Raw genomic sequence first — 19,414 nt, forward strand, 5'->3', positions numbered from 1 at the left:
TTTTTATTAGAGCATAGTTTTTTTTCACCATGTTAAAAGGTACGAGACCCTTTAAAACGACAAAAAGAAATGAATAAAAGAAAAACTTAAAAATGATTAAAATGAAATAGCAAGATAAAATCAGTAATCAGAGCAAATTGAAATGGAGAAAAGATGTTTGAAAATCGTTTGATCTCATTTTAAAAAGTTTGGACCCTATACGTTTTATACAATTTTTTATTCATTTTTAAAATAATAATAAAAGAAATATAAGAGCTGCTAAGCAGTTGTTGTTGACGAAAGGCTTATAAAATTTGTGGTTTCCGTGTTAGCAGTTATGTAAATGGAGATGGAACTAAATACAAATATAACGCCACAACAGGCAAATTGCCCAACGAGGTGGCTGACTTAAGAACATCACGGATCCCCGAGCCATTTTTGGTGGCTCTACCGACTACTGCTACACCACACATACACCCCCCCCCGAGAACCCCCAACGAATCGGTACATGCGGGAATGTGCGTGCAGTCAAACCTGACGTGAAGTTTTTTGTTTCTCTGTAATGCTTGTTATGTGTAGTGCTGCCATCTGCTACGAGTTTTTCTAACTATGAGTGAAGTGTTATGATTGAATGATTTATCGCTGTAGGACTGTTGCTCTCTGTGGCGAGACTTTTTAACGGGGAGATCGGCTCGCATTTGCGCCTTGAAGTTGGGAACCACAGAAAACCAGCTTCAGCCGACCACCACTGTGGGGTTCGAACCCGGATCCTCGCATCGCGAGTCCGTCACTATAACCACTCGACCACCACAGCGGCAAAGGTTTTAAAAATTACGCGTTTCGAGAAATTTAAAATGATTATTTGTCTAAAATGTGAAGTACATTTTTTATACTTATTTTATATCAGTTTTGTCTCGAAACAGCTTTGAAATGTAATTTTTTGAATGTATATTTTCAAAATTTTCTGGGGGAAGAGCCCCCCGGACCTCCTGTTTCCCTGGGGGGGGGGGGGTTATATCTCTACCCCAGGCCCTCACCCACAAAATTTCATTAATCCGTCACTGATTTCTAGGGGGTTAAAGAATCAATGGTGGGGCTAAAGAAAAATCACTCTGGCCCGGGCCTATGGCGCTCTTAAGACGACCCTTCTTTTCCAAGTGAGAGCAAAGAATAATTCTGCATAAAAAATGTTTTAAAATTACAAACCTATAAATTCTCTATTTTTTGCTTCATAGATGGCGCTAGGTAGGCCATATTGATTCGTAATTCATATATTCTAGAAATCATGGTAATTCAGTCATTGGGATACTGCTTCAATTTACTGAAAGAGTATGACAACGATAAAACCAAGATTCGCATCTGCACGCAGTGCCATCTTAACGCATGGACCCACCCGGGCACGGCCCGGGAGCCTCAGGAGATGAGGGGCCCTCACAAAAATGAGATCCGGCTAAAATTTTCTACAATTTACAAGGTAGGGTCTCAGAAATACCACTTGGCCCAGGAGCCCATGATGCTCTTAAGACGACCCTGTCTGCACGTTTCACGCGGACCAGTACCGCAACTGGATTTGAAAATTTACTTTTTCGCCTGCGGCCAGTGTCTATTTTGGTGCCCCCTCCTCCTCGTAATTTTAAACGAAAAAACAGTAAACTCAGCGTCAGGCACACCAGACCTCTCTGTGCTTCCCCTAGTCTCGCGCAGCTCACGGGCGGATACAGAAAATGTTTATTTGTTATTATTTTATATTAAAAAAATTTCAATCGTCGGGGTTCACACATATCGTGGCTGTTATTCCCGTATTTCGGGATCTGCACGCAATTATTTCGAGAGAGCGGAGGTTAATCCAAGTTTTATACGAAGGTTTTTTTAACTGACTGTGTGAAGATGAATTTTTGGAAAGAGAGAAAATTCAACTGCCTTTGCGGGGAATCGAACCCACGTCCTTTCACTTACCGAGTGAACGCACTTGACTACAGAGGAAACGAATATCTTAATCTTTCCTTGGAGCTCGTGTGCACTGTAAGGAACCGTACATGGACGGCCGGACCTGACAAAGATTGAGAGACTCATTTCCTTTGTAGTCTAGTGCGTTCACCTGGAAAGTGAAAGAACGTGGGTTCGATTCCTTGCAAAGGCAGTTGAATTTTCTCTTTCTAAACTTCATCTTCGCAACAGCCAGTTGTTAAAAACCTTAAATTTTTTATAAAATTTTTATAAAATTTAAGTAACACCCCTTTTCCTCTCGACCTCAGTATACGACAACTGTTGGTGAACAACAAAATATTATAAAAGTGGATGTTGCGGTTTTGTTCTTCCAGAGCTGTTTTTCGGACTGTCTTCATGTTACACAGGGCAATTTGGATCGTGTGTGGTTCTTGATCGCTATATATCGATCCTTTCAGGTGGGACTTCAGGCTCCCGCCGTTCCAGACACTTGTAATTTTCCCGCCTGTATGAGATGCTCTTATGTTTCATTTCTTAATTTTTTCCCCCGAAAAATCATGCCCTACCTCCCCTTACCTTTCAATTTTCAAAATGAAGTCATCTGTTTACTGTTTCTTCAGTGATTGTAGTACAAGTGATTTTTCTGAGTGATTTTTCTGATTTACCCTACCAGACAAATATACATGCCTACTCAAAAATTTCAACTATATCTATTTTTAGTGAAGCCCCCCTCTTCACTTGAGCCCCAGGGCAGTGCCCGGTTGGGCCCATGCGTTAAGACGGCACTGCATGAATGCAGCACGTAAATCTTCGGTAACTTGTAAGCTGGAACGGGAAAAATCTCATCTCAAATTTATTAGTGATGCTTTATTCATTTAAACGAGACAAATCAAACGAACACAGACATTGTGCAACTTTGATCAAAGCAATTATTGCATTATTTACACATTATTTATTGCATTATTTACGCATTATTTATTCCAACAAAAGACCCAATTATGTTCTAAATATTTTTAATTTTGGGTAATTTTTACGATTGGCAAAAATTTGAAAATGCGCACGCACAAGAGAGGAAGAAAAACTGGCGTTTTCCTTTTTCTCGATTTCTTTGTAGGGTTATACCATTGCTATCCATTTCCAAAAACGCCAAGTTGTACATTTGGTTGCATTCGGTAAATTTGGAAGGATTTAGGATTTGGAAGTGACGTAATCAATTTTTGAAGCGTTATAACTCATTATAATACGATAGTTAAAAAGAAATACGATAAACATGTTGGGGTAAATCGAGAAGCTATCCAAATAACTAGCATCTGCAACGAAAGACACGATTTGTTTCAGACAGACACATTTTATACTATGAAATAAATAATCGGTTTAAGGTTTGATTGGCATACATGAACGTACACGTAAATGTCAAACGCAAATAGATACGAGGTGTATAGTAGGTGTGTATAGTGAAATATAACATTTCTCGCTTCTTAGATGGCTCCTAACATCATGAGGAAGTGAAAGGTTTCAATGTGCGATATCTTGACGATTAAACTTCCTTTAGGCCGGGATTATACTATAAAAGTTTTGTAAAAGCTCTTTGATAAAAATTGAAAAATTCATCTAATATGATCACCGTTTGCATTTGCTCGAATGTAACCGATGCGCTTATAGGTGGTTTTTTTTAGGTTCTGTAAAAGATCTTTTATCAAACTATTATACTGTAATCCCGGCCTTAGAAACGTTGGAGATGTTTTGTTTCACTCATTAAATGCGGAACTAAAAGTTTCTTGGTATAAGTTGTAGATCAAGAGAATTATTAAAAGGAAAATTATTGCATAAAGAAAATAAAGATTGCATAAAAAATAAATTTTGTATTATATAATACACACCACACACACATACCTAGGTATACAGCCTTTAAAACAATAAAATACAAGATATATAGACAATATCTTCACAACATCCAGTCTTCTGTATATCTTGTAATAAAATACAAATTTGTGATCAAAATTTTATTTTAATACTTTTTATTGGATATATGTTTCTATGATCAACGGCTTCAAAGCTAAAGAATGAACAGGATTTATAAGTTTGCACCCTGTACAGCTGTACAGCAGTGGTTCCAAAACTTTTTGAACCGCTGCTCCCCTTCCCCCCCCCCCCATTTAACAAAAATTTTATTAGCGACCTTTCCCCCCCCCCCCCCCACATAAAATGACCATATATCTCGTTTTCCCAGGACATTCTTGGTTTTTTGGTTAAATTGGTAGAACTGTTTTATTATGTGATTTCAAACTGACCACATGCTTTTTAGCTTTGAATCCTGAGGACGGTATCATCAAGAGAGTCGCAAGTTATGACGGAATGCGTATTTTGCGCATCGTAATGGTGCAGTGCAGAGCGGATAACTTTTAACCAAAGTGAGGGTCACCATTACCAAACACAGGGCCCCGTGCGGAAATATTTTCGGGTTCCTTTTGTAGGAATAATAATTTCAGTTGATTTCTTTTATATTATTTTGAATAGTCATAACATTTTCGTAGTTGTGGCACAGCCACCCCTTGCTTCATTATGCAAAATTATTTTTTAACTACAGAAGTACTGTATTTTCTATTATACCGAGTACCCGGTGCACTCCGCACAATATTTTCAACTCCCGCCCTCTTTTTTCCCGATATTTTTAATCCCTCCCACAATGTTTTCAATGACTTCACTTCGTCATCAAAAGAGCTTCGCAAACGACACGCTAGCGTTATTAATTAGTTCATAATCTAAAATGTAGACTTTTTCCCTCTTACATTCACATACTAACTCATCGTTCTGTGTTTTTAATTTTTTAAAATATATGAAATATGTTAAAATCAGTTGATTTTTTCTTTCTGAATATACTCGTATATAATATACTTCTACAAATATTAACTCGATCTATTGATTACATTACTCTACACTAATTTTGTTTTCAAAGATATTTACGTGATTTTAGGATAATTTTGGGACGTTGATTTCAAATCTGGTGTTGGTTTTGTCAGATTAGCTCTAGTTTATAGATAAAGTGAAAATTAAATTTCAATGGTGATACCATAAGCAGTGAACAAATCACACTGAAACTATGCGTTATAAATAAATACAGTAAATCATTGGCAAAGATATTTCAGTGATTTTAGAACGCTGATTCCGAATCTGGCATTAGTTATGTCAGATTGGCTTTATAAGTTTTTCAGATAAAGGGAAGCAGCATACACAAATCACATTGTTGAGACTGCAGTATCTCACAAGTTACAGCCAATTCGGCAAAACCAACACCAGTTTTGAAATTATCAGCCTCAATGTACCCTAAAACCATTAAAATTTCCTTACGAACATGAAATTTTTGATGTTGTTGAGTATAGTGTTATTGTAGGTGTGTAGAGAATTTGATAAAATTATATTATATGATACATGTATATATATGGTAAGTAGCTGTTCAGCTGAGAAGAGAGAGAGAGAATTGAGGTAGTTTTTTTTAGTTTTGTCATATTTTTACTTACGTTGCGAGAAATTAAAATAAATTTCTTATTCGGACCTTTTCATTTCCGCAAATCTCTCGTGACTCCTCTGAATCATTAACGAAACTCCCCTCCCCGCCCACACTTTGGAAACCACTGCTGTAAAGTATATAAAAGCCAATAAATACGTCTTGGCAGGTGAGAGGTTAGTGCACCAACCTCCCTTTAAATCGGTCTGAGTTTGAAACCTGGTTAATGGACATCATGTGCTTAAAATCAGCGTTGGTCGACATTAATGAGCAATTTATTAAAAGGCGTTACGAGTCGAATACAGATGTCAATTTCATGAACGAGTGAAATGAAATATTTAGCGTGAGAATCCTTTAATCGCTGATGTGGTTTTTGATGGTTGAACGAACTGAGGCGGAGTAACGCAAATCGTTATCTCGCTTTCTCTCATTAAGGAAAAATATTATTTTCACTGGATAACCCTTCACAAAACACTACCGGAAGTTTTTTTTTTCAGTTCAATTATATACTGCCATTACTCTTTCACAGCTTTTCCTTTCCACCCGCCAAGGTCACTTTGTCTAGGTAAATAGATCAAGGTTTGTTAGTGCTACACTGCCAGCCTGTGCAATTTATTTACTTTATGCGTGCAGTATTTTCTGTATATTCAACTGATTTTAAATTTATGATATGGGATGTAGAAGTTCCACGTTCCTCCGAGTTTTGTCACGTGAAAGTCGCTGGGTGAATAATACTTGTGTATAAGTACAGTAGCTATAAAATAATCAGAATGAAAATAAATGTTAAAATTTAAAATATCGGTGAAAATATTGAGAAAGACTCAATTTCAGTGCTTGAGAATAAGGTTATTTCTTTATGTATTTTTTAAAAGTATGATAAATAAGTATTGTTTAGTAATTCTGGTGAAAAAAACAATTTAGAATTTTTTTTGAAATGAAGTAAGTGTACAAGATTCATTGAAAGACTGGTTATTTGTGGAGATGAAGATCACAAGGAAGAAAATTCATCACTGCCCCCACGAGGACACGAACTCCGCTCTCTCGCTTGCCGGACGAGTGCTCCACCATCTAAGCTATGGAAGCAGATAGATTATTCTTCCTTGTAATCTTCATCTCCACAAATAACCAGTCTTTCAATGAATCTTGTATTGACAAGTGGAGAGGACTTTTCTAAATGCATGAAGTGTAGTTTTTATTTCAAACTTTGTTGTTGATCACAGGTATTTATTGCATTATTTACTTCATTATTTATTCCAACAAAAGATCCAATTATGTTCTAGGTTTTAATAGATTTATAAAACATAATTGACGTAAAAGGATGAATCCGAAACAATAACGAAGTTGTATTGAAAGTGTAGAATATAATCATTAGTTATAAGTGTTGTTTATTCTTTTTTAAGGGCAAATTATTCGACGAAACATGGTCACTATCTCAATTAGCAGGACGATGTAACAGTAGTGACTAGGTTGACAGAGTTGACATTCCGAAAAGAACAGAAAACAAATTGGACACTTAATAATGTGCTAAGCCGGTACCGTCTACAATAGGTGGAACGATTACAGGGAATATACAAGTTTCCTGCCATAAATTCCGTTTTCCTGCGATCAAAATATAAATAGCATAGTATTTGCTAGCGAAAAAAAATAAAAATGGAAAATGAATTCTAGGTGAAAGTATGGTAAACCCTCAGTCGATATAGAAATATATCTGGATAAATACAAATATTTTGCCTGTTCAGAAAATCTAGCTATATCATCTTACTTTTACGGACTAGACTAAATAATATAATTGTATTTCGTACCGTGATATGGACGCAATATTTACCCCGAGAAACCGAGGCTCTCAAGATTCAGTAATCAACTCAAGTGGGATTCCCGATCAGTTTAATGGTAGTATAATAATAATACATTTTTCCTTTGAAATCAACACTCCAAAACACGTCCGGATTTTGTGGTTTTTTATTTTTGCCTTTATAATTGATTTTTCTTTATTTTTTTAATAGCGACAGTATCCACGTCGGATATACAAGAAATAGATATAAAAAATTATGTCTATAGCAAAATATATCCTTGTATATTCTAAAGTAAATTCCGTGATAGAACGGATGTGAAAAATTTCATTTCTTGAATTTCAGAACCACTATCAGAACCAAACATCATTGGGAAATTTTTGTCACACCGAAAATCTGATTAACTGTACCATTTCAATTAATATTTAATTGAAAATTGAAAATTTTATTAATCTGCACATAAGTGCCAATCAGGGTTGGCATTGTGTTAAAAAAAAACGGAAATAACAAAATGACTGTTCGGAAAAGTGAATAAATGTTAAATACAGGGGAAAAATAAATACTCATAATATAACGTGAAGAGGAAACGGAGAAAATAAAAAAAAAATACAGTGAAACCTCGCTATAACGATATTCTGCAAGCCAAGAAAAAAGTTCGTGTTAGAGAAATTATCGTTATATCGACAGGCAACATTGTCATCACGTGACATCAGATTTATGTTGTTGTTAGTATCGTTTCTAAATCTGCATTGTTAGCATCATCAGAAAACACGCTTTAAAATATTTATTCGTCACGGAAAACTGTAATTGATTAGTTGATAAATGAAATTTATTCAGATCCATTGCCCCTTTAAAGATGTTTATCGTATTAAACTTTTGTTGTTGTACGGAAAAAGTGGTAATACCAACAGCTTTATCAACATTTTCGGTGATTATGCAGTGCAAAACACCGATGTTATTAGACGCTAATTGCGAAAATGAAAACAAGTGAAGAAGTTAAAATTAAATTCAAGCCGATTTTGAGTGAAATATAAAAAAATAAAGTTGTAGAGTGACTTCAAAATCTCTTTAAAAAATGTCGTTATGGAGGGATTTACCGTAGTAGAGGATATCGTTGTATCGAGAGGTGTTTAACATTAGACTATAGGCAATTCCAAACAATATTCGAAAAAATATCGTTTTAAATCAAATGTATCAAATTTATCAAATGTAGAGAGATTTATTGTTATATCTCTCGTTTAGCGATCGATTATTAGATTATCGTTTCAGTGAGGTTTGACTGTACTAGAACAGTAAATAAAATAGAGGAGAAAAAAACATATATATATAGATAAATAAATGCAAGGTAGAGAATTTTTATGGCAAGAGAGAGCACGAGACTTTCACATTTTAGCATGTGCATTGAATAAGGCCGGGATTACGCTATATAAGTTTGTTAGTCCATTCATAAATCTTGGAAAATGCCACCAATAAACGCATCGGCTACATTCGAGCGAACGTAATTGATACGATTATTAGTTGTGTTTTTTTTTAAGTTTTACAAAAGGATGTTTACCAAACTTCTATAGTGTAATCCCGGCCTGAGACATGATCTTGCATGAAATTTCAATTAATATAACTCATCAACTAAATCCTATAGAAGAACCATTTCCTTTCTTCATTACACAATTGCACTTGATAAATTCAAAATCAACAAACTGGCAAAAAATTATTTTTTTGTTTTGTCAATGATATTAGGTTTTATTTTCGTGCTTTCGTGTGTATTTCTCATGATAAATAGAATATTCCACGATTTACTGATGTGATGGGAAAAGCTGCAAAATATGACGTACACGATTATCCTGTTAACATACATATTTTTCTGAACCCCGTGGTGCCGCATACATTGATTTACATCTCCTCTTTCAATATAATATCTTTTTATTCCGCAACAACCTGCTGACAAAAGAGATCACATTTCAACAGCATGGGCTATGGAAAAAAATAGTGTTATGAAGGGAAAAAGAATTATAAAACGCAGGTGCAATCATATCCTAACCAACCTCTACCCGGACTGCGGAAGGTCGAACGCTATTCATCCTCCTTTTTGAACCACTGACAATCATTTCAGTATCCATATACACACCAGCTTGATCTCTGTCTCTTCAATCATGACAAACGGATACCTGCTGTAGTCATGCTTTGTTTGAATCATACCTGAAGGATTTCGATTTAACGACTACAATGGCATCCATTGCTCAATCTGTTTCTTTAAAATTTTAAAGAAATCAAATTTTGTTTCATCAAATGATCAAAGGGTAAGATGTGATATTTTATATATCTCGTTGACGAACTTACAGGAATAGTTTTAATTTTTGGTTTTTAATATTGAAAGTTTGAATTTATATTCATTTTAAAAATTTGCTTCTATATATATTCACGAAGAACAGAATGTTAATTTTCAGTTATAAGAAATAATAGGTTGTAAAATATTCAGTTGAAACGTGTTTCGATATACTCTTTCTATACATTTCAAATACATGCACGCACAATCATACAAAAGTACAAATACACACTTAACGTCAAAATACAAAAGAATAAAATATAGACAAAAATTACAAAGAGAAAAAAATAAACATACACTTTGTAGCCTATAAGGATTTTGCAATCCTTCCATCAGATCTAGATGAGATACAATTTGAAGTTGTACAATATGCAACAACGTTGGTTAGCAGAATATTCGTTATTATATAATAATGTTTTCATCAATCATATATCTAATATAAATACAAGGCCACAACAATCAAAATGCCCAACGAGGTGGCTGAGAAAAAGATGCCCATAACAAATATGGATGTCATATATTTCTAAAATATAGCAACCCAATTAAAAATGGGTACTACTTATGGTATATTATACAATGCACATAAAAAATATTTTTGGTTGTCTTATTCTAAGTACGGATAGCTTCTCGATTTACCCCACCATGTTTATCGAATTTTTTTTTAAAACTGCCAATTGTGTTAGAATTTACTAACCCCGGAGGTAAGCTATTTATTCCATTTATTAACAACCACCCTATTAGAGAAAAATTCCCTGCGACACCACAACTTAGAATTGACCCTTACCAATCGATACTGGTGTACCCTTGTCAAAGCAGTCGATTGACGACGCATTAATAATTCATGGCCCATCCTATCCATCCCATTGAAAATTTTGAACACTTCGATCATATCCCCCCCCCCGACACCTGCGTTCACATCCAATATAAGCATCTTTTAAAAATGAATTCTCTCTTCATAACTCAAGCCCCGTGTGCCAACAAGAACACGCGTAGCTTTTCTCTGCACCCTTTCAACCAAGTCTATGTCCCTGTGTATGTATGGTCTCGAAAACCTTGCATCATACTCTAGTCCAGGACAAACTAAGCCTCGGAAGAGTGACTTTGGGGAACGCGAGGAGACATTTTTGAAAATGAATCCGAGAAATATTCATTCGGAAGAGTGAGAGATAGAAGTTTTTTTTTTGTCTTTTGTATTTGATAGAATTCATTTTTTTAAACAGTAAATTTATTTCACTTACAGCACATCATAATTTAATTTCTTTTTTACAATTGAGAGAAGTGGAATTTGTAACATTAATCGTATTATTAACGCTATGGTAATAGCTCAATATTTTTGGGGCTGTATAGGGGTAATTTTTTTTTTAAAAAAAGGGTTTTATTTATTTTTCGGACGTGAATATTGTGATATTTTTATATATCTAGCTGAATTTCTATTTTGGTTTTTTATGCACCAATTATTATTCAGTAATTTAAATTTTACAATCCTGTACATATAATTTTGTCTAAGTTGTTATGTGACTAGAAATACAGTTGTTTTTTCATATTTTAGGGGGGGGGAGAATAATACACAAAGAATAGTTTTTTTAAATCCTTTTTTGTATATAATATTTAAAATAACTACCTTAATTTCCCGTTGTAAAAAGCCGCAGCTTATATTTTTTTAAAAGTTAATTATTAGCTTTAAAAGGTAATTTTAGTGGTTTCTGTCAATTCAAAGTCACAGCCTATTCAATTTCTGATATTCTGATTTCGAGAAGGTTCTAATAATTTTTTTTATATAAACATTACTTCTTATACACTTTAAAATTTTTTTTTTTTTACTTCTGGATGATGTCTAATGCTTATCAGTAATATATATTATGAAATTCTCAAAGGAAACTTAGAAGGTAAGTTAAACGTACAAAGTTTATTTTTATTTAAATGTTGTTCTTCCGTTTTTGATTACAAATTACTTGCAGCTTATAAGAATCTGTGGTGTGTAAAAAGCCGCGGCGTTTCTATCAAAAAAAGACAACCATATAATTTTTTTATGGGCAGTCAGGCCCGTTACTAGGCTGGGCACCCGGGGTACTGCCCCATGGCCCCAAGCCGAATGAGGGCCCCACAAAATATTGTATACTTATTTTTCATAGTAATAACACTAATAATTCTTTCATGGGGGGAGGGGATCCAAGAAAAAGTGTGCCCTGAAGCCCCGAGAAGGTAAGCTACGGCCTTGTGGGCAGTGTATTATTTATTTTATCATAATTACTTGTTTTTAATTCTCTTTGGGTTACTTTTGATATACTAGTTCAGATATATTTGACATCCATATATTTTTATGGGCATATTTTTTCAGCCAACTCGTTGGGCATTTTGCCTGTTGTATTTGTATTTCAAAAGTTTTCCCTCGTCATTTTCCTGGATGCGGCTTATTTTCCTGAAATCACATTAAATATATCATATTGTGTGTTCAATGAAACGCGTATTAAAATTAAAAAATTACTATGAAAATTTTTTGGTCAGTTATATAGAGTTTTTCTTATCATAAAAATTGCTGGTTTTCAACCTTTTCCACCTTGCGGCAATCTGCACAAAAAAAAACCACCATAATTTTCATTGGATTGCTATCGTTCGCTGTCGTCTTTTTCTAATTCACTATGTCACACATCTTTATACTCCGCAAGCGGTCAAAAAACCGAAAGTTTACCTTCTTATATAAATAAAAAAAATTTTTTACATCAATTGAATTCAACATTTTATTTGAAAAAATATGGTAAAGTAAAAGAAATTATAGTAATGTAAATTATATTAATATAAACAAAATTTATATAGTTACTACTATATTTAAGAATCGGAAAAATGAAACATGAGAAAAAAACTAACTCGCGTCATACATTACATTTCCTTGAAAGCAGATGTTACATTTATATATAATAATATTTTTTGTTATTTTTTTATTGTTATTATTATTATTATTAATTTTTTTATTGTTATCATTTTACTTCTCTATACTGAAAGTTCATAGACCTTTCTCTTTACTTGGAAATTACTTCATTACAGAATACTCTTATTATTCTAAAAAATGTATCGGTTGTTCTGAACAAACGTATACAGTCAGGGCAGCAACCAGATACCGTAAACTGGGGGTAACTTTAGGACAAGTACTGCACAACTTTAAATATGGTATCCGTACTGTAATTGTTAACAACATGATTTATGGAGGGGGGGGGGGGAGATATAGCTATAGCCTTCAGCTTGCTTACCATGTTCAATTATTTTAAATTATTTATAAAATAAATAGGGAGAGACATAATTCTCTGTTGTTCTAAAGTTACCCTGCATTACGAGATAATTTTAGGACAAGAATTTTTTTTCTACTCTGAAAGCCGTACTCGTACGGCTGATTGTTACTCCAAAACTAGCCTCTAGAAATTCTACAGGAGGAGTTTTACAATGAAAAATGGTAATTTCTTTAGTATTTCTTAAAAACATTTTTTTGTTTAGTTTTCTCCCAGTAAAGTTCTTTTTTGTTCTTTAAAAATTTCGGAAGAACTAGAAATTTTATTTTTATATGGCTTTTAACAAAACTTTGTAAAAAACATTAAATGAACCTGAAATAAAAAAGTAAATAATAATAACAAGTGAAGTTGTAAACTACTTTTTCTTGAAATACAGGTGATGGGAAGTTGTAAAAAAGGTAAAAAATTCTTCACTTATTTACAACATTTTATTGAAACACAAAGATAGTTGAAAATTGTACAAGTATTAATTAAGATTAAGTTAAACCTATTTCTTCGTGTCGTTTAGAAACAAATCACCTTTAATTTTTTTAGGTATAAGAATTTTTTTCGTAGCTGGGTACTGAAGTTTATCCTTTTCGTTTGGCCACTTCCAATATTTTCCTGCCTTCTGCATACAACTAACTTCGAATTCGAAGTCAGACATTTATTTTATTTGTTATGCCAGGATGGAATCTTATACCGTATTTCACATTTCCAATCTTACCAAGATTTGGAAAGCTGCGTTCTAATGTTACCCCATCACAAATATATTATGTTCACATTTGATTACGTAAAAAACTACTTAATTAATATACAGAAATAATTCAAAAAGAAACTAGTAATTATAAAATTATAAATTGAATAATTACTTGTTTGTTTTCATTTGATGTTCGATTTTGACTGATCAAAGTTTTAAAAGGCTTCGCGAAGTTATGACACTCACTAAATAGAGAAGAAACAATGCTCCAACAATCAGAAGCATCGCTCAGAATATATTTAAGCATCTCAGCTCATTTTACCAATTGGTGTAAAATGTCTAGATCAAGAACATGGCGATAGCATGAAAACTAAGCCCGTCAAATAATTTCAGATATGAAAATAATACATGTGCTAATGTAACTTCGCCTGTCTTAAAGTTACCTCAGTTTACGGTACTTTGTTAGCCGGGGCAAGCACGCATTTTGGCTCCCCCGTGTAATGTAGAAGGAACAGTGAAAAGGTGAATTCGAAATCCCCCCCCCCCCACGCAAGTGCGACCCTGTATACAATGAAGATTTTTAAAACATTTTACGGTATATTAAAATTAAAGAATATTCAAACGTTCAATAATATTTCGATTATTGAATAAATATGTTTGATCAATATAACTGGTTCAATACAAGTATTATTATTATTGTTGTTATAATATAGAAGTAACTTATAAGTACGTGCACTGAACCGTTTTTAACCGGATGCAATCTTTGATTCATATGTTTAAGGATATTTTTCAAAATACTATTTTCATAGGTCTTTATGGTTGCAAATTGTTACACGAGGTCGTCATTATAATTCGTATCAAAAGTGAAAGCCACATAATACAACAATTATATTTGCTGTGAAATTTATGACAATACTGTATGTGTGTAGGTCACTGGACCTGTTATTGCTTTTTGATGGTGATATTCCGGTGTGTTATTGTTCACTGCAATGCATTCATCTTTTTTATTTTACGTGATAGCGTGAAAAAGATGGTTTTTTCCCTCATTTTGATCACCATTTATTTATTCGAATACCATTTTTCTTTTGTATTGATTGTCTTATCACATTGTAATAGGAGAGAGTTGGTCTTTTTGACTTACACATAGCTAGTGAGTTATAACATTATACGGACATATGCTGTTCACGCGATTCCACTGACCTATTGAGAATAAAAAACTGACCAGGAAAACTTACTTCGTCATTAGACACTATCGACACATAAAAGTTTCTGCATATAAATTAGTCATTTACATTCTTCTAAATTCTTCTGGAATTTTGCGTTTAGCATGGACATATAGCATTTAATTTTATAGAAATTCAATTTATTTTAAATTTATTTCCGTCAGATTAAAAATTATTAGTTTGAGAGATAACAGAACATTTTTTGAATCATTTTCAGATGAAGCAGCTACAGCTCGTTTATATTGGTATCATTTTTTTTGCTTTGGACTTTGAAAGTGATCAATTTGTTAAGTGTGAAGAAGCCGACTACGATTTGTCGACTAATACGAGTGCTAGATTTGAAGCATACGTTGACGATGAGATCGACGAAGACAAGTCATGGTGCCCATCATCATCCCATATATATCCTTGTACCTGTGATGGCCCACAGAACTTTCGTCTTCTTAACTGTGACCGTATCGAAGATGTATACGTCATAACGAGAGTGACGCGATCTATTGATGGCCCTCGCGGCTTTGGAAAATTCAGCCTTACCAATTCAAGATTACCAAGTCTTGAAACTAACGTCCTAACGTTTCTGCATTTTGAATACATTTACGCGCGAAAAAATACAGTGAAATTGGTTGAATCAGTTTTTTTCGAGTCTTCACGAAATTTTCTAAAACGCATCGAAATAGTACACAACGATTTAGAAAAATTTCCTTTTAAAGAACTCGCAACGTTTCCGAAATTGGAATACCTAGATTTAAAGTATAACTCACTGAAAAAAATACCAGATGATGCTTTTGGAAAATTTATAAACAGAAAATTGAAAAAAGTTGACCTGTCATTCAATAAAATCAACTACGTCGGATCGAATGCTTTTAAATACCTAAGTAGTCTAGAGCTATTGGATCTTAGCTTTAATCGACTTACGGTCGTCAACAATCACGCATTCGCGGGAATGCTACAAAACCTTAATCTAGTGTTGAACGTTGCTCACAACAAAATAATTTATATCGCTGAAGGAGCTTTCAACAATCAATTTTTCAAGTGCTTAAACATAAGCAATAATAATATTGGAAAATTCAGAGATCAGATATTCCGAGTCACACTGAAGAGAATGGGGGAACGTCGCAGCGGCATAATATACGCTTACGGTAAGTTAAGAAATATATAAAATTTAAGAACTTTTAGAATTTTTAAAATTCAAGAATCTTAAGAATAAAATTTTAAGAGAGAATTTAGAGGCTTTTAAATTTATAAGAAATTTTTAGCCAAAAAAATATTTGTTTGTGGGAAAAAAAAATTATTACTAAAAAAAGTATTCAATTGTTATTATTTTATTTCAAATATATATTTCTGTATTACTCTTTATCTATACGGCGTTATTTTTTAAACTTTTAAAATATAACGAAACATTTATTATAAAAATATAACTGAACGTTTTTTTTATTTCGATATTCAAACCACCTGTCATTCAAAATAATGAAAAAAAAAACAGTTTCTGTTTCAGAAAATTTTTAATGAACCTTAAAAATTAATTAATAGAAAAGATCAGTCAATTAATCTTCACGGATATTACTCGATAAAGTAATTTAGAAAAAAATTTCGAATTTTCTAATGAGCTTTGCTTAATGAGCCTAAACTCATGTTTCTGACAATAATCAAGTATGTATGGTTAAAAGATTTTTTCTTTGTTATCTTATTTATTTAGAAGATTATTTGGTTCTTATATATATATATTTTTCTCGGAAAAAAAATGTATACAAATTTCTGTTTGCTTTTTGTTACATATTTTCTCTTTTATTTATTCTGCTGAATAAAAGAAAAATGATCGGTCAATATCCTTTTGATGTTTTGTGCCTTTTCTATACGCTTACATGAGCTCAGTTCTAAGAAATGAGAACAAAAATATACTTGAATGAAAGGAAACATAGAGAGATGAGATATGATGCTCAAAAAAGCTGAAATTGTGCCTGAGGTTTTCAATCTGGAGTACAATTTTCTTTGGAAAAATATAGTTTTTCATGGCATGGAAATTCATCTTCTAAGAATATTCATTCTAATACAAGTCCCTTTACCATTATGTCTAATAAGAATTTTTTTTCGGATACGTAGAATAAATTTATGGATATTCTAGTGATACCTGAATTTTGAGTCAATTTATCGCTTATGGTATTGTAGTATACAGTTGTCATTTCTTTAGAATAAATATTTCCATATGTGTCTATACGCATTATAACTTTATTTCGTATTTTACAGAAAATCGATTCGTTTGTAATTGCGAGAACATGGAATGGTTATTGCGAATGCCAATTTCGTATCAAGCTCGAGCTGTTGGAATAGAATGCGTTGATCATGACAATAAAAAGATTCAAGAACTAAATCTCATAGATATTGGGTGCGTTCCGGATTGATATGCAATTAAAATCTGACTTTGGACAAGTGATTTCTTTCCATTTCTTTATTTAAAATAAAAAGTTTCGTTACAATGAAATTAAATTTCCTTAGATGATTGGGAAAGGAATATATTGCATATAGTTTTTTTGTTACGGGCTTAGTGTATAAATAGATGTGGGAATATACTCGATTTAAGCTTACCGATGCATATGAATAAACTAGAACAAGCAGATGTTTCGCTTTGCTTTTGTATTTACTTAAAAATAATCAAAAATTAATCATAATAAGTTTACCCAATATATTTACATGGTGGAAAAATGTTTAAATCCCCCGTGAACATTTACGTGAAGAACATATCGGTGAACGTAAAAAAGGGCTACATTCTCATGATCGTCAACGATTTCCCACGTGTGTATGAACGTCTTGAATTACTTAAATTCCACGGAATGCTGTAGAACTTATGGATATTCCGCAACAACCGCATAGCATTAGCTAGTATTTAACCTCCTCAATCCCAAGAGCAACTTTAAAGCTTAAAGTTAAATGGATTTTTATGATAATTGACTCTACACACACCGGAAAGTATTGGAAAAATACTGTATTTCAAATTTTTTTGGGTGGAAAAATTGGTGTCTCCGATAATAGACATTGTTGCACATGGAGGTACACTAAAATAATTTAAAAATTATTGAGTTATTGCATCACATTTAATATGATGTTAGTGTAAAAAAAGGTTATAGTTTTGACGAATAGTTATAATTCATATACATTATAACTACATAAATTATAGGAAAGTAAGAATTATCACAGACAGGACCGAATTAAGACGTTTGAAGGCCATAATCCGGCCTTCTAAAATTTGAATGGTTTTAGTGCGCCCCCCCCCCCCGCTTCCTACAAGTAAATTTTATTGAATCTATAAATGAAAAATATACATGCAGCGTGTGCATAGCAAACGGGAGTATGGCATTTTACTGGCGAACCGTTGATCCTAGAGCAGTTTCCCAACCTTTTTTTGTCTCATCTCCCTCTTCTTCGGAAATTTTTTTCTCCCATCGCCCTCCAACGCAATCTAACCCATAGGATCCTATGTTATACCCGTAGCTTCTACCGCCCCCCTGGAACATTTCATCGCCCCCCAGGGGGGCGTTAACGCCCACGTTGAGAATCACTGTCCTAGAGGTATACTTCCAATTAGAAAAGTACTCAGATATGCCATTCATATTTCAAGAGGTTGCATAGTATTAAAATAAACCTATTAACTTACTATACAGTCCCCATGTGGCCCAAAACGCAATTAGAACGTTGTTGCTCTGTCTCTCGTAATGCCAACAAAAGAAATTCCACGTTTCTAAGTGCAATATTCCCTGAGGTATTCTCGAATTCCAAAAAACGGAGGAAAGTTGAGAAAAAACAACTCTAAATGCGAAAAAATCGGTTTACCCGCATTTAACGCTGTTTTTTTCCAAATTTTTTCCGTTTTTCGAATTCGAATATCGCAGTGAATATTGCACTTGGAAACGTGGAATTTTTTTCGTTGGCATCACGGGAGAAAGGGCAACAACTTTCTAACTGGGTTTTGGGGCTCACGCCGACTTGTATAAAAAATTATTATTTTTATTTTTTCATAACTATACAACCCCTGGAAAAATGGATGATATATCTCAGTACTACACGTTATTTAGAAACTTTTTTTAATTGGAAGTATACCTCTAGGATCAACGGTTCACCGGTAAAATGCCATACCCCCTGTTTGGCATGGGGATCCGGCAGTCTTAAGGGCATGGTGGGCCCCCGGCCCAAATGATTTTTCTGAGGCACTCCCTGACAAATTTACATGTTTACTCTCAAAAATTTCAACCAGATCTTCTTTTTCGACGCCCCTGGGCCGTGCCCGGTTGGGTCCATGCGTTAAGACGGCACTGGAAGGGAGTCAAAACTGTCTCGCACAGTTAATAATTAACGTTAATTAACGATAAAAAATCCTTGAAACCATGCAGTCAATTCCCTAATGACTCATAAAGATTTGTGAATTCGGCAGAACAATCTTACTCTTAATGCGTGGGTCTCACCCGAACACAGCCAACACCAGCTAGAGCAGAGCTCTAGTTGATATTAACACAGCCCGAGGACTTCATGACAATCAGATCTGTTTACAATTTGCGACAGTTAGTATTCAAATTTGTAGGCAGGTATTTTTAGCTAGGTAGGGGCCCCTCAGAAAAATCAGTTTTCCAAATTGTCCAAGTGTATCCTATGATACTGTTAAAAAGGCATTATAGAAATTTCACGAATTTTCATTGCA

General features: G+C 33.7%; 1 protein-coding gene across 1 annotated transcript; it reads left to right on the top strand.

Annotated features, from left to right (window-relative positions):
* The first annotated feature begins 9,317 nt into the window (after positions 1-9,317).
* LOC149085113 (uncharacterized) lies at positions 9,318-17,204 on the top strand. Its single transcript, XM_089233925.1, has 3 exons — positions 9,318-9,518; positions 14,945-15,866; positions 16,972-17,204. Exons 2-3 carry the CDS (start codon positions 14,945-14,947, stop codon positions 17,124-17,126), a joined length of 1,077 nt encoding a protein of 358 aa, XP_089090051.1. The 5' UTR covers positions 9,318-9,518; the 3' UTR covers positions 17,127-17,204.
* Positions 17,205-19,414: the final 2,210 nt, after the last annotated feature.

The sequence above is a fragment of the Pholcus phalangioides genome, unplaced genomic scaffold (assembly GCF_987345545.1).
Source record: "Pholcus phalangioides strain wild (caught in Gottingen) unplaced genomic scaffold, Ppha-v1.0 ptg000007l_1, whole genome shotgun sequence".
Lineage (NCBI taxonomy): Eukaryota > Metazoa > Arthropoda > Arachnida > Araneae > Pholcidae > Pholcus > Pholcus phalangioides.

What these genes read in the sequence shown, in the direction of transcription:
- LOC149085113 (XM_089233925.1), top strand. Translation starts at nt 14,945, where the DNA reads ATGAAGCAGCTACAGCTCGTTTATATTGGTATCATTTTTTTTGCTTTG. An exon ending in CGGCATAATATACGCTTACG is followed by an intron (nt 15,867 to 16,971) that starts GTAAGTTAAGAA and finishes CGTATTTTACAG; the next exon opens with AAAATCGATTCGTTTGTAAT.